The 15,189-nt window shown below is 41.0% G+C and overlaps 1 protein-coding gene across 3 annotated transcripts in view; it reads right to left on the reverse strand.

The window, feature by feature from the left end:
- Window positions 1-15,189, reverse strand: part of PDE7B (phosphodiesterase 7B) — a 169,751-nt gene that overhangs the window by 81,753 nt on the left and 72,809 nt on the right. Inside the window, exon 1 of one of the 3 annotated variants that reach the window (XM_066315616.1) lies at window positions 203-520. The exons of the other annotated variants lie outside the window; for them this stretch is intronic. Within the exon in view, the coding sequence (XP_066171713.1) occupies window positions 203-440 (238 nt within the window). The 5' untranslated portion in view covers window positions 441-520. Of the gene's footprint in view, window positions 1-202; window positions 521-15,189 lie in introns of those variants that run through there. 3 annotated transcript variants of the gene reach the window in all.

Below are 15,189 nucleotides of genomic sequence, written 5' to 3' on the forward strand. Positions count from 1 at the left end.
CTCCGGTGCGCGCGTCCCGGCGGCGACATGGAGCTGCCCAAGGCACGGCTCCTTCTCAGCCCGGCCGCGCTCGCTCGGGCGGCCCCGCCGCTCTGCCCCACGACGGGACGGTCCGGCTCCGGCCGCGGCTCCCCGCCATGCCCGGGCCCCCAGCCGCGTTTGCCCTGCAGCTTCCCCGAGCAGCAGGACGGAGGAAACCTACCTGGGGAACAGCCCAGGGCATCCTCGCTCTCCGGAACGCCTCTGTGCTTCGCCCCGCGGAGCTCTCCCTTGGATTTCCAAACGAGCTTTACCATCTTGATCATCTCGGGCAAGTCCCAGGCCAGGGTCCCCTGCTGATAACCGGGCAGGCTGCCCATGGGAAAGGGCATCGGCTCTTCCCCCGTCCTCCTCCGCCTGCCCGGCTCTGCCGCGGGGAAGAAGCGCTCCAGCACCGGCATCCTGGCCCGCGCCCCCCGCCGGGGAGCCGCAGCCACCCCCCGGCCCGAGCAGCCGCGATGGGCATCCAGAGCGGGGCGAGGGCGCCCGGCCGCCCACCGCCGCCGCCCCTCGGCAGGGGCGCGCCCGGCCCCGGCCCCGCGGAAGGAAGGAAGGAGCGCCGGGCTCCGGAGCTCGGCTCCCGCCGCTGCGCGCCCTCAGCCCGCCGCCAGGCGCCTGCAGCCGGGGCGAAGCGGCTGCCGGGCAGGCGCGGGGCCGCCGCTCATGCCGGCGCGGCGCCGGGACCCGGGGGCGGGGGCTCGGGCCGCTGCTGCGGGCGGCACTCGGGGCGGCCGCAAGCTCACACGCCCCGCTAAGCTCCGCGGCGGAGACACTTTGACTTTATCCCTGCCGCGATGCCGTGGGGGAGCCCCCGCCGCCCCGCCTTCCTCCTCGCCCAGCTGGCTGCGGAGCCGGTGGGGGTTTTGGCCTCTTAGTCAAACCCCGCCGTCACCTCGGCTGCCCTTCGGGAGCGGGAGGAAGGGCGGTGATTCACGGGACGCTGCGAGGGCCGGGAGCGCAGCCCGAGTGCGCTGGCGGCGTGCGGTGCCCCCGCCTGCCCCGCTGTCGCCGGCCCGGCCGGGCCGCGGAGGGGCAGCGGAGGAGCCGGCGCTTGAAGGGCTCGCAGAGGAACGAGCCGCTGGAAGGACGGGTCACGGCGAGGCTGCGGGGTCTGCCCCGAGCCCGCAATCGCTTCGGCTGTAAAGCTCCACCTGAAACGGGTTCACGTTAGGACAGCGCCTGGTGGCAGCGGTCGCTCCCAAACTACGACGAGGAGGCAATTATTCATCGCTAATCTTTAAAAACAAGGCAAAGCCGCCCGGGGGAGCGCTCTGTCTCATGCAGCAGCCGAGGCGGCGTGCTGGGGCCGCACAGCTGTCAGCGAGGGCTTCCCCGGGCTTGTGGGCTGCCTTTGGCCAGGTCCTGTAGGAGCACCCTGCCCTCCCTGGGATCCCGAGCCCGGAGGGACCATGCGATTTTCACATTTATATTGCCTTTATAAACCGTATCTTTTTTAGCCCGCTCGTAGTACTGGTCTGTCCCTTAGTTTGCGGAGCACACAGCGGGGGCGTGGAGGTTCAAGCCTTGCACCAGCCCCTAGTTTTCAGTAAAATTGCAGAAGACTAATGGGATTTTAGTGGGCATTATAACATTCCCTAGCATGCACAGTTAATACGTTTGTCTTCTCTAGGTTACATTCAGTGTTCTGCCTTCTCCCCAGATGGAAAAGTAAACCGTGAAACAAGCAGGACCTTTCTTCACACAGGAGGAGAAGCCAAGAGAATGGGCTGAAACTTAACACCCTTACGTGTAGAAAACAGAGCGCGCAAGTCTTTCCTCCTCACATTAACATCAATCTGTTTCCCCTGTTACAGGATCTCTGCCTTGTTTATCTTGATGTTCCAACCTCAAACTGACAACTCTAATGGTTTGCTAAAGGTTTGATTGCAGATGGCAGTGCCGTACTATTAGCCCTCTACACTTGGTAGCTTTGCCTTGAAAATTATGAAGCACTTCCAAAGTAGTGTAGTATTCTTGTTGTTGTGCTGATATTTTGAAGTCTTTTGTATCAGGATATCCTGACTCATTGAACAAAGGAGTTAAGAACAAAGAAATAGACGATGTGCAGAGCAGTAGCACAAGCATTGGCACATTCATACAATCTGTGATTGTATCTAGAAAGGCAGATTTATTTTAATATGGCTTATTGTGATCTTTTAGGTGTTTCATATTGATGTGTCTCGTGCAAATATTCTTTAAAGCGTTGTTCCTATCAAAAAGGGACAAAAAACTAGGCAACTGAAACCCAGAAGACTTTGAAGACTCTTTGCCTACTGGGTGGTTTAAACCGTACACCCCAACTACTTCATTTTGGTTTTGCCCAACAAGGAACTGCAATAACTTTTTTCAGCTATTGTTTTTCCTCTTTGTTTACCTCTGTGCTTTGTGGTCCTCACTGAGACAAAGAGCAGAAGTGCCAGCACACTCTGAAAGAGAGGCTGCCATTTCTAGCTTCACTGGATGCAAAAAGTGGTCAAGAAATAACTGAAAGTGGCACTTAGCACTGGGGTCTACCTGACAAGGTGATGTACTGCCAAAGGTTGGACTCAATGGTCATGGAGATCTTTCCCAACCATAATGATTCTATGATAAAAGATACCAGACATTGTGGAAGGCAGTGTATTCACAGATGTTCAGACTAATTTTTAAATTAATATCTGAATATTTAATTGGCTAACAGAACTTAGCCACCAGCCCTCTTGATTGCAGCAATAAAAATCAGAGATTTCAAAATCTGCACTACTTTCTTGAATCCTTAAAACTGTGAAAGATTTTGTATCATTTGTAGTTAGTCACTTGGGTCACCTGTCTTACGGGTAGGATCAGGATTAATTGTTGTATTTGTTTTCACTAACAGTTCTACAGGTGCAAAGGAGGAGGCCAGTCAAAAAAACGAACTGAAATACATCTGGTCTTATAGTATCAGTATTTCAAGAAGCTATGTAATAAACCTGCTGAAATGTATGTGCTTTTTCTCTTGTAAAATTACTGTCAAATGAAAACAACTGGTTTAGATAGCCTGAAGGGTCTTTTGATTTTTTTTTCCTGATTTCTGGCCACTTTAAGGATCAGCAGTTGTGAAAAAAAAAAAATTAAAAATTTTGCTTGGCATTAATGGGTATGTCTGTAAATTAATTCATCTTATTCTTAATAAACTTATGCTTCACAGTTGTACTCCAATTCAGTGATTTCTTTATCCTTAATTCATCCAAGATTTTGCTGTAACTGACTTTCTTTTTGTCTTTTTCATTATAAGAATGGAGCCACATAAGAGCTGCTCACAGGAAAGCCTGGAAGATCTATATTTGAATATGAGGAGTTCCAGCACCAAAAATCAGCTGTAGCGTCACTCTCAGAGATTTCTAATTGATAAAATGCTCAGATTTTGCAAGTTCTCTGTTTCTCTGACTTCAGCTGTGCTGTGATGATTTACCCAACTTGAAGATGTGACCTCAACATCATGCTTTTTGTTTAAGAAAATCCATCAGAAATAAAACATACTCCTACACACCAGTGTACCCAGCCATTTGTAACTGCATTTTACACAGTCCTTCGGCAAGCTTGGGTCACCTAAAATTTCTTTTTTGCCCTCACACTTTTAGTCATATTTGAAGGAAATAGTTCAGCAGAGATGGATGGCTTTATTTCTACCAATTGCATTTCTCTCTAACTCCGAGTTAAAGAAGCTTAAGGGATTACAAGAGAAATATAAATGTATTAACTCTGTCCCTCATTCATTCTGAGAAGCAATGCCAAAATATAGGCAAATGGAGTCATCTGAAATCATGACAAGGCAGTGTGTATTTTCACAGGTAGACATGAGAACTGGAAAAGACTTGAGGAAAGGAATACTGTGGTGGGTAAAAAGGGAAGAGAGTAAGCTGACAGATTAATACCTGGTGTTTCTTAGTTGGTGTCTCTTAAAAAGCTTTACTTGTTTTCTTATTCACTCTAAAGTGATGTACTAAGAGCAGCAGCAGCAGAATTGCATGCCAGATAGTAGAGGAAGTGCCTCGTGTATCTTTCCAGTCTACTGAAGCCTGCAGGGTTCTTGTTAACTCACTGCTCTGGTTTTCATAGCAAATCCCTTTCTTCCCCTTTTTTCTTTTCCTTCCTTCAAAGAAAAAGGAGGGAGGGGGGAAGAAAAAAAAAAAAAAAAAAAAAAAAGCCATAGTTTAAACTGGCAATAGCACCATCCTTTTGGCTTTGAGCTACCCTGTCCTGTGCCAAATATACTGTCTCCAGCAGCTCTCCCACAACAAATCAGTCCAGACACACAAAAGCTGTAAAAAAAGAATGGTGAAGAAAGATGCTTGATTCTCCTCTTCTACCCCCCGCTACAGCCTTTTCCTTTTGCTTCCCTCCTCGAGCTTCATTCCCCAGCAGTGGTCTCCTCCTTGCCAGTACTGTAAGCGATACTGGGACCTCCAGCCTGCAGCTTTGCTGACAGCTTCCTTAGAGTACAGGCGCCTTTGCCTTTCTGTATTAACAGGCCATTGTAAAGCAGAAGTTATATTCTATTATTCCTCCCACTTCCATCTGATAGCTGATGTTTGAAAAAATGGCTCATAAATTATTAGCGTGGCAGTCATTACTTTTGGAAACTTTTCCTATTCTTTCGGCTAACCCACACCACTGCATTGTGTCAGAACTTGCATTTCCAAAGAGACACCTAAAAAGATTTTATATAGTGTGTTTTTACAGTATATTGTTTTTAAATATTGGAAAAATACTGCCAATTTTTAAGTGATTCATGAACATTGAGAAGTCCAGATGTAGAGACCACTTTCAAAGACTATCAGATACTGATTTTTAGAAAGTGTAAAGCATGTGTCTTTAGACAGCACTTACTAGTGAAATCATCTTAAATCAGTAGTCGCTTATGAAAAGCAGCCTTTGTCTCTGTTTGAGGTATTTTAGAGTCATGTAAAGACAATAGGTGAGGCCATTGCCTAGGGTCAGAACCAGGAGATGACACAATGACCAAATCAAGTTTTAGGAGGTTTCAGGGGGGTGAGTTTAATGTAGAAGAGAAGATTGCAAGCACTGAGGCACAGTCCCTACACCGAAAGTAAAAAAAAAAAAATAATAAAAAAAAAGTGCACATAGTGCACATTTGCTGGACAGCATAATCAGAGCAACAAAGAAAACAAGAATGCAAGTGAGTAACTTTTAAAAGTGACAAGGGAACAGAGTGCCTGAGAAAGCTGGAGGATATGACAGAAGAAACATAAGCAGGCATAGTTATGCAGAATTTTTTCTAATAGCCTCCTGGAAGGTTTTTTTCACCACTTTTAAAATCATGGTATAATTTTCTTATTCTTTTCCCCACATTTGTCTCATTCCAGATGTCTGTTATTTTTAATGTCATTCTTAATAGTAAGAACAATTACTCTTAGTTATTGCTATCATTGCAATAACTTCATTAAATATGAAAAATATTTATATTTATATTTATTTGAGGACAGTCGCTATGTCTTTGCTCTAAAGGGGGCATATCAAATTCTCTAAATTCTACCTCAGAACATTTTTCCCAACCCTGAAATGTTTTTAGGGTTTTTTTACTACTAATTCCCAACGATTCACAAACTTTTCTTTGATGCATACTGAAGGTACACAGTAGAAGATTTTTTGCTTGCTACCAACTCACTCTCAAGCGCTGTGAGCTGAACTGCTAAGAGAATGGCACAGTTAATTAATTAATTAATTAATTAATATTGCCTGAGCTTTGCACAGCATCACACCTTGAGAGCCTCACTTACTGGGAAATGTAGAAAACAGGCAGTAGTATTCTATGGGTTCATAAACTGTTGGTTGCTTTCATCAGTTAATCAGATTCCTTGGAAAAAGGTTCTGGAAATGGAGGAATAATGATTGCTTGAGTTCTGTAGGGCAAGGAGAAAATTCATTCTTAGTGCAAGTGAGAGAATAATTTTTTAGGATTAACAGTTTGTACTTGTAACTGAGCAAAAAATGCTTGCAGTAAAGGAATAAACAGAAGTCCATAACTAATTGGAAACAGTGAGGTTGTGTAATATTTCCTTTGCTTGCTTGGGAAAATTAAAAGTTCAGCATACTGAATCTGATGATTCAAATCTCCCACAGTAAACAGCAAAATTCTATGTAGCTTTAAAGAGAATAGAAAATAACAGAGAATAGACTCATCTCACCTTAATAAACCAGAATAAGAAAATAATAATGATAAGCTGAAAGCAAATTGAAAAGGGAATTGCCAGCAAGATATTTAATTGTGTTGCACAATGTATCTGATGGAATCTACTAGTTTATTCCCTTCCTTAATTCTTACACACAAGCAGAATTTACTTGATCTCAGGCAAAGTCAAGGGATTTTAAAAAACTCATTGCCTGAGTTTACAGAGTGATCATTGTAACAGATGCTTAATGGTGGACTAAGCTAATGGAGTGGGAGGTTAAGAACACTGCATCAGCTTGAAAATATTGGTAGGAATCAGGTAGGTAGAAAATAATAACCTAGTATTTGGGATGGTGGACATGCTAGTAATCATCTTTATGAAACAGCCCTATGAAAAGAATAACCTCTGCATCCCACAGGATTCCCTTTAGGGGATACAGGAAAGAAGCTGAGTAAAAAAAAGGAGCTAACTATGTGAGAGACATTCCTTAAATACATAACTAATAGTAAGTAACTGTACGGTCTCAATGAATTCAAAGGGCTTGCTGCCATCTTTAAAGCTGAGCACGTGCATAGATATTTTCTCACTTGGGATCTGTATATCTAAAAATTATTGCAGCAGTTTGAAAGATGAGAGATGTTTCTTCTGTCACCTCTTACCTTAATGAGATGGCGTGGGTGGCCTCATGGCCTGTGGTGGACTTGCCCCTTATAGTATACAGAAAAGACTTGTGACTATGATTTTATCTTTGTCTGTCTTTTGAAACTGTAGAAGTGAATAACTAAGAAATCCGCATTAAGTGATATCTAGTTAAATTTTTTTGTCAAAGAAAGCTTAATACCGTAAGAATAAATGGAGTGTAAGTCCATGGATAAATGCAGACCCATAATAGTGCTTGCTCCCTCTTTTGTAAATCAGATATCACAAGATCTGATAACTTAGTTTTTCCTTTTCATTTTTAAAGTATATTTGACTAGGAAAAGAAGCACTATTTTAAATAAAATTAATACATATTCTTAGCTTTGTTTAATTATTAGCTATTTGATGGCTGCACATATTAATATTGCAGAGTATCTCTCTGAGTATCCTCACTATTCTTCAGACTTTATCTTTCTGACTTTATAATTAATGGTGAATTTATTTCTTTGTATAATCCCATTCAGACCCTATAGAAAGCGTGAGGATTGCATAGGTGCAGACCTCTCACAAATTTATTCCTATTTGCAATGCAAGAGTAAAATAATACAGCTGAATTGCATTTTGCCTGATGCCATTTTGGTTGCAGACTTGTTACTATCTCTGACTAAATAATCTTGATGCTTTGGTCATGTTGAATAGTTAGGCCACTAAGAATTTCAGATTAAATATCTACGATACTTGAGTACCGTGCCTACACTTCTGCTCACATTGTATCCACACTTTGTGCTTCCTGATGCTGCCTGCACATCAGCATTCCAATGACATGTATATCCAAAAGCTGACATTATTTGCCCTCTCACAGGAGTCCTATGGCTTCATTTGCCTCTTTGAATCATGCATGACAGCACTGGGTGCAGTTTGCTGTGGGGACAGACAGGAGATGTAGCTGCAAAGTCGTGGGAAATGCCTAACAATGATGCACAAATATCCTAGTGATAAACTAAGCTCCCTCTGACCTAGTTTCTCATGACTGCAAAATCAGGCCATATTTACTGTAATCAAGCTCTTTGCATTTCTTACAACTGCATTTGTGTAAATGTAGCTCCACTGGGATGAGCAGCTTTGGAAATATGCTGTCACCCCTGTCCTGGCATTTTATTACCATGCACTCAAAATCCACTGATAATCATGCAAACACACATTGCTTCTTTTTTCACTACAGATTCTTATTGAAATAAATTCATACTGATGAAGCTGCAGAAGGAAAAAAACTTAGAGTAGATAGCCTAGGAAGGAAAGCTCTCTCCACTAGACCTGCAGATGGAGGGAAGGCTTTCTGGAAAACCTATTTGTCTCAGATGTATTTGGGCAGGTTGCTCTCAGTAGTGTAGTTCCAGCTGTACTGTGCTTTCCAAGATATCCTGACAATGTGTAAAACCATAAATGTTTTTGAGTGTTTCCTAAGATATCTGTTACAATTATTTTTTTTCCAATCCAGGCAATCGCATGTAATTTTGCCAGGCTCTGCACAGCTTTTATGATAGCAATCATAATTTATATACACAGCAATTGTAAGACACATTTAAAAAGCACAAATGCTTAGTAAAAGAAGAAAGTGTTCAGGTTATTTTGAAAAGGTGGCCATGGAAATACTGTACTATATGCAGATGGTTCCCCAGACCCTAGCCACATATCAAAACGTGAGCTTTGGTTGTGGTATTGACATCCATAAACATCTCTTTCCATCAGTAGCAGTGCAATTACAGAAGTTTTCAGGTGGGATTCTGGTGAGTAAAAAGTTCTGTCTCCCTTTCACCACCTGCTCAGTACTAGGAATTACATTTGCTTGTACTTTTTTTCTGAGGTTTGGAGTATTTTCAATCTATTTTTCTGAGGTTTGCAGTATCGTGTGCTAAATCAACTACAAGGTGTCACTGGCTACTTAATGTTAAAATTTTAGGACTTTTGGGTTACCTTCTGCTGACAGAGATCCTCTAGAAAGAGCAAAACCATTTTCAGCCACCTTGGGGTGGGATGAAAGCTAATTGTAGGAGTGATTGCTCCCACAATCAGTGTCTGCCAGTTGCAACCTGAAGAGGCTTAATTCAGAAACCAAGCTCAGATCCTTAGAATGACAGGCACAGTCTTCTCTCTATAAATACGGGCTTGTCAAACAATCACCCTTTTACTGGAGTCTGTAGATTTCTGATCACACTCAGAGAAGCTGACTGAGGGAGATTGCTGTGGATTTCAGCCAAGGAAAGACAATTTCCATGCTCAAGGGAGCTTTGAACTTCCAGAGACAATTTTGCTCCCCGGTTCTATATTCCCTGTCTGTAGAGCTCTTGAGCACTTTGAGTAGTGGAGATGTTACAGAGTGTTTGTTACTGTGTCCCAGAATCAGAGTTTAAAAAAAAGTCCAAAGAATGGCCTAGTCTATCTTTTCACTTGTTTTTGATGGAATATTGTGAATATACTAAATAAGTGAAATGGTTTATGTTATTTTTATCAGGAGCTTCCGTTGCAGTTCAATGAAACCCATGACATAGTTGTTGCTGGCTTTTTTTAAAGTACAATATTGATGTTCAAGTAATACCAGATGAAACTGATTTCAGCCACCACTAACTGTGGCTTTTCAGAAAGGGAAAGGAATCCTTCAGTATTTCCAACTTCAGCTGGAACATTGGCACAGGAAACTATTTAGCAGGGCTAGTGTGCAAGGAAGTGATGTAACTTTGACCACATTTTCTGACTCTGTGGAAAAAACCATCCAGCATCCATTGGCCTATTAGCCCATTAAACCACTATTTTCCTGTGCCAATGAATTGGAAAATGAACTGCATCTTCCTTTGTTGATATTTGCTATTTACATCAGCTGGTTTCTTAATGGTTAAATATCAGATTTCCAACTATGCCGTAAGATGTGCTTGAGTAAGTCCAATAGGAAATACTTATTTAAGTCTAATTTTGGCCTGAACATAAACTTCCCTTTCTAGTCATATCAGAAACAGAAGTGTGAATTGATCTAGGACTGCCTGCTGGTTCATTAATATATTCTTTTTAAAATCCTGGTTCCTTAGTTCAGAATACAATTCCTAAGATAATGGTAGTAATGTTAGCAGTAGCTAGTTGGAAAGCAGAATTTGCTTTACAAAAATGTCAGATTTTTTTTATTAGAAGTTAAAATCAAATGTCCACCAAGAGAATTTAAATTTTTGCAGGAAATGACTTCTGAGAAAATATTTTTCCCTTTTGATGTACTGAGTATTCTGTTGAGATAAACTCAAAAAATCGCAATATAATAAGAGATCCTATAACCTGGTATTTGAATAACATTTAACCTGGTATTTGAATAACATTTGAATAAACATGTTAGAATAATAAAGCCTAAATAAATTAACAAAACAATAGTGAAGGAAAATTACCAGAAAAGGTCAGAATGTAATTCTGGTTGTTTTCCTAAGAAAATGAGAAACAAGGAGCAACCTTTCCCTCACAGAAAAAAATGCTAATAATTTCTTTTTTAGAAAAGTATTAAAATACTGCCTTTTCTAAAGCAGTATGAATCCACTGAAAAAAACGAAACCAAACTTGCTATTTTATGGAACATTTTGTCCATGAAAGTGTGTGGAAGCCAGAGCAAGTATTGGACAATGTGAATGCAAGAATGAGGAAGGGTTTGAGTGAAGAGCTCAGTGGCTTGCAGAGGAAGACATGATAGCATCCTTGAAGAACTCGAATATCTTTGAGTATTTACCAGTATCTTGAGTATCAGTATATTGAGTATCTTTGTGGCTCTGCAGTTGATGTCCTTTTCTGTGGCTGGGACTAATGTACTGTGATAGAGGAATTGGAAGAAATTTTTCTGTTGAAGCAAGGTGAAATAGTGTAGGAGAAAATTCATGGTAGAAGAGAGTCATAGAATAATTTGGATTGGAAGGAACCTCTGAAGGTCATCTAGTCCAAAGCTTCTGCAATGAGGAGGAACATTTTCAACTAGATCAGGTTGCTGTCCAGGCCAGACTTGAATGATTCCAGAGGTGGGGCATGCACCATCTCTCTGGTCATACACACCTTCAGTGACTGGTAGCTATTTAGCATGGCTACTCGAATTTTGTAAAAAAAAAAAAAAGTAGCAGACATTTATTAAGCAGATGATAGTTTTCTAGATAAGATGAAAAATATTAAGCTCATAGTTTATATATTTAAATATTAAAGGTAAATGATAGTTTTATTTAACATGTACATCAATTTTAGGTTATTTTTGTCATTTCACTGCATCATCGAACCAAATATAACTTTCCTAATGGCTTTTTTTTTTCTTTAATACTAAGCACCCATGTATTTTATTGTGTATGTGGGAGTACGAATAATTTGAATTAGATAATGTGATAAGAGATGTCTATGTTATTGGAGCCTTATTTTGCTAGATGTCATACAGACAGGTCGTAATTATCATTTAAAGGTCATTGTAAGAAACAGGGAGCTTTCACAATGCAAACTAATTTACTTAGCCTTCTACTCTGAATCACTGTATCAGAGAGTCTGTGTCTTCCCTTTGACTCAAAGAGGAACCCTGGGAAAACAGCTAGACAATTTAACCAGCCAAGCTTTGTGCTTATATTTGGGTAAGCTAATTGTACTCTAAATTGTAGTAATGGACAGTGGAGTAGCATTTGAGACAGACCAACTGTCCTAAGTTGTAACATTTGCTGTTTAAACATGGTATAGTAGAATTTGGCAGACATCCAAACAACCTAACTTTCCTTCTTTTTGTTTTGATATTCAAAATGTTCCATTGCTTTAGAAATAAATAAATATTGGAGTCATCTGTGCACTCCAGTTTTTGATGAGATCAGAAGTAGGATAAGAATGGTGCAGAAGGCACTTCCAGGGAAGAGAATCTCATGAGAAAATTCTGATCTCAGTTTTTTTGCCTAAATTCCAAGATACTAAAATAAATTGAAACAATCAGAATTTGATTTTTTTTTTTAAATAAAACACACCAAAGCTTTTGAGGTTTGCCTGTTATCTGCTAAATATATCAGCAGTATTTCTTGAAAAGCTGAAGCTTGAGAAAACAGTAATGGTAATGGTTGTGTGACTATCTGTAAAGCAGCACAATAACCAAAACAGTTTTGTTTTCAGCAGTTCTCAAAATATCTACTCTTATTTAAAGAGTTCCACTGTACTGGTGGCATTTTGTCACTTCCCCTCTCCTACATACTGTCCTCATGGGAAAATAAAGGAAAATGAGCTGTCCTTTCGAAATGGTCTTTCATCTCTACAGATGTTACCTGAAGACTATCCAAATGATCTGTCACAAATTACATATATTCCTGAAAAGTAATTTACTTCTTTTCAGAACAGATACAAATTTAGCTCTCTGGTCCGTCACAATTCCTGTGTGATACTAAGAAATCAATTTAAATCAGTTTGGCTAAACTCTGGAGTTCCTCCTCCTTCAATTGTTGGCAACATACAACAACTGAGAGCTAGGATGAGATCTAGAGCCTATTTCTTGTTTGTCTCTTGCTTCCTGGTTTCTCTGTGAAAAAGTCCAGGGACGTAAGCTGAAAAAGGACCATGCTGCACTGGATAATGGTGGTTGATAAGGAAACCAGAACTAAGTTCTTTGTAGCATCTGTCACACTGTATATGTGTAACTATTATCTTTCAATAATATGGGAATAGTGTTGACTTTTCAGCAGAAGAAAGTAAAGTTAGGAATAATGAACCTTTAGTATACTGTAATAAGAGAGGCTTTGCACCTCTTTCTAAACACATTTATTTTGAAGAATCTGCCTCAAACATAGTTGTATACATACAGTTTACCAGTTGTAATTGATGATCTAAAAGGTCTTTTCTAATCTAAATGATTCTGTGGTTCTGTGAACCTGGACTATCAAGATTTATAGCTATCTAGTCACCCTCAGGGCACAAGTGCAATTGGCAAGATAGTACAAATAACAAATGCATGTTGAAATGTAGCACTGTTAGCCAGGTTCAGATATGGTGGTGTTTTTCCCAGAGAGTCGAGTGGGAGTTTATCACTTTGCAATGTCTGTGAGTCATGCCAGGTAGTACTGGCAGCCCTGCATGACCTTGCAGAGTGCTGTGTCCCCAGCTAACCTGAGTGTCTTGGTGTGAAGGACGTGAGAAGCTTCTCCCTGGGCAGGGAGGGAGTACTTGCAGCCACCCCTAAAGCCCTCAGCAGGCACAGTGTTCAAGTGATGTTACTGTTGTCTTGTTGTCCAGCCCAGTTCTGGTTGGGCAGTTATGGTTCACACGAAGTGTCCTGCATCTTCAGTTGCTTTTATTATAAATAATATTTAAAAGGGGTTTTTTTTGTTGCAAAAATAATTTGATTATTTGTGTTGTCTTGCCAACAACACCTGGACTATTAGGTGGGGGTAGAGTTGGAAACTATGGTAATATCTGTAAGCTTTGCTCTTCACTCATGACTGAAGTTTTACTAGTACTGAAAGAGGGTTGGATATAAATGATATTTGTATCTATGGAACTTGAACAGATTATGAGCAAAAATTTAAAATATTAAAACATAAAAATTAAAAATATCTCTGACCAATATTTTGGTCAGAGAAGTGGGATAGAGACCAATTTGAAGAATCATCTATCATTGCCCCAAGTAACAAAGGCCACAGTTACTTTATCCCCTTTATGGTTTGTGAGGAGTCATTTCCCTTAATTTAACCCAGGGAGGACTGCTTACCTAATTCATCTTTTGTTTCAGTCCTGTCCTGTCTTGTCCTGACTGGTGGATCAGCTGGCAGGCACAACCCTCACGTGCAGCCTGCCCCAAGCTGGGCAAAGCTGTGGGCCTGGCTGGAAACTGAAAGGCTTTGGAGGTGAGATGTGTTCAGAAATTTCCCCTGTCTGGCCTACCACCAGCTGCAGCACTGAAATCAGCTGCAACAAATGCTTGCCTTCTCACCTAAATACCAAAAAAATGCTACTGCTGTTGAGATGAGCCAGTTTGCTCTGCACAGTAAGTTAAATTCCTGTGTGTGATTTCTCTGTTCCTGATGTGTGTGGCCTTGGCGGAGAGAAAATCTTCCCATCCCATCTGAAAGTAACAGTGTCTCTTTTATGAGAAGAGCATAGACTTTGGGAAGTTTTTATTCGGAGTATCTCTAAGCAGTTTTTTGCATTTCTTTCACATGTACCATTTTCCACATTGCTGAAGGCACTTATCTTTTTGTTAAATTTTGCTAAGAATTTACATCAAACTCCTCCAATTGTACTACACTATATCCTGTGTTGTAGTATAGGATGTATTCCATCACCATCTTCATGAACTGATGAATTCAATTGTTGGAGCAGTGTTTTCCCAGGCCCCCTCCCTCTGGGGTGTCCTCTGTTAATGGCCCATCAATGCCTTGTGCATGACTCACAGATAATTCCCTCCAGGAGCTATCTCTGGTTAATGGGCCATCAAGGACACACTGTATGACTCATCATCCCATTGTGAGATGCTCCACCCAGGGGGAGGAGCCAAGCGTTCTCACCTGGATATAAGCTGGGATTTGGGGCAGGACAGGCAGCCCTTACCCACTGGATTCCCAGAGGACCTTTCTATGGGATCACTGCTTCAGGAACACCACCTCACCTGGACTGCTTCCATCACCCTGCTCAGGCTGTATTCTGACTCTGTCAATGATCTTTTTGTATTATTGCATTTATTTTATTTTATCTTTTTTTTCCATTTTCTTCTCATTAAATTTTATTTCTGACTTAGAGCCTCTCACTCATTTTACTTTCAGACCACAACACACTAAAAAGCATTTAAATGTATGAAATTCCTTTTCATTATGAATCCATAGATTGTAAAACCTAGAAGCTGGTTTCCAAAGAGGCTGCTGATTTGGATGTCCTGATTCCAGACAATTCAGTTAGAAGCATTTAATATTAATTGATTTTCAGGAACTAATTAATAGGTATTATTTCACTAAAACGGTGTTTCTTTAACATATTGCATGTTGGTATCATAAAATCATAGCCTGAGGTTTCAAGTTATGATGGAAAAGATATAATATCTGAGGAAAAGGTATCATCATTCCTTAAAGGGCCAAATTGCCTTTTTAAATATGTGGTATCATGTTTCTTGGCTGGACTAATTCCTTCCATGTCATGAAGTACTATCTGCATTCTCAGAGCATGTCTAGTGTAGTGATTTTTCTCTGTTTTACCACGTAAAATGCCTTTTACATACACATTGTAGTACCTTGTATTTGCTTAGTACTGCACAATGAGCAGTGTATATTTTCTAGAAAACCTGTGTATTCTCTCTAATGCCCATGCATGTGGGGTAGGCATGTGTGCAGACACAGCAAGG

This window comes from Sylvia atricapilla, chromosome 3 (genome assembly GCF_009819655.1).
Source record: "Sylvia atricapilla isolate bSylAtr1 chromosome 3, bSylAtr1.pri, whole genome shotgun sequence".
NCBI lineage: Eukaryota > Metazoa > Chordata > Aves > Passeriformes > Sylviidae > Sylvia > Sylvia atricapilla.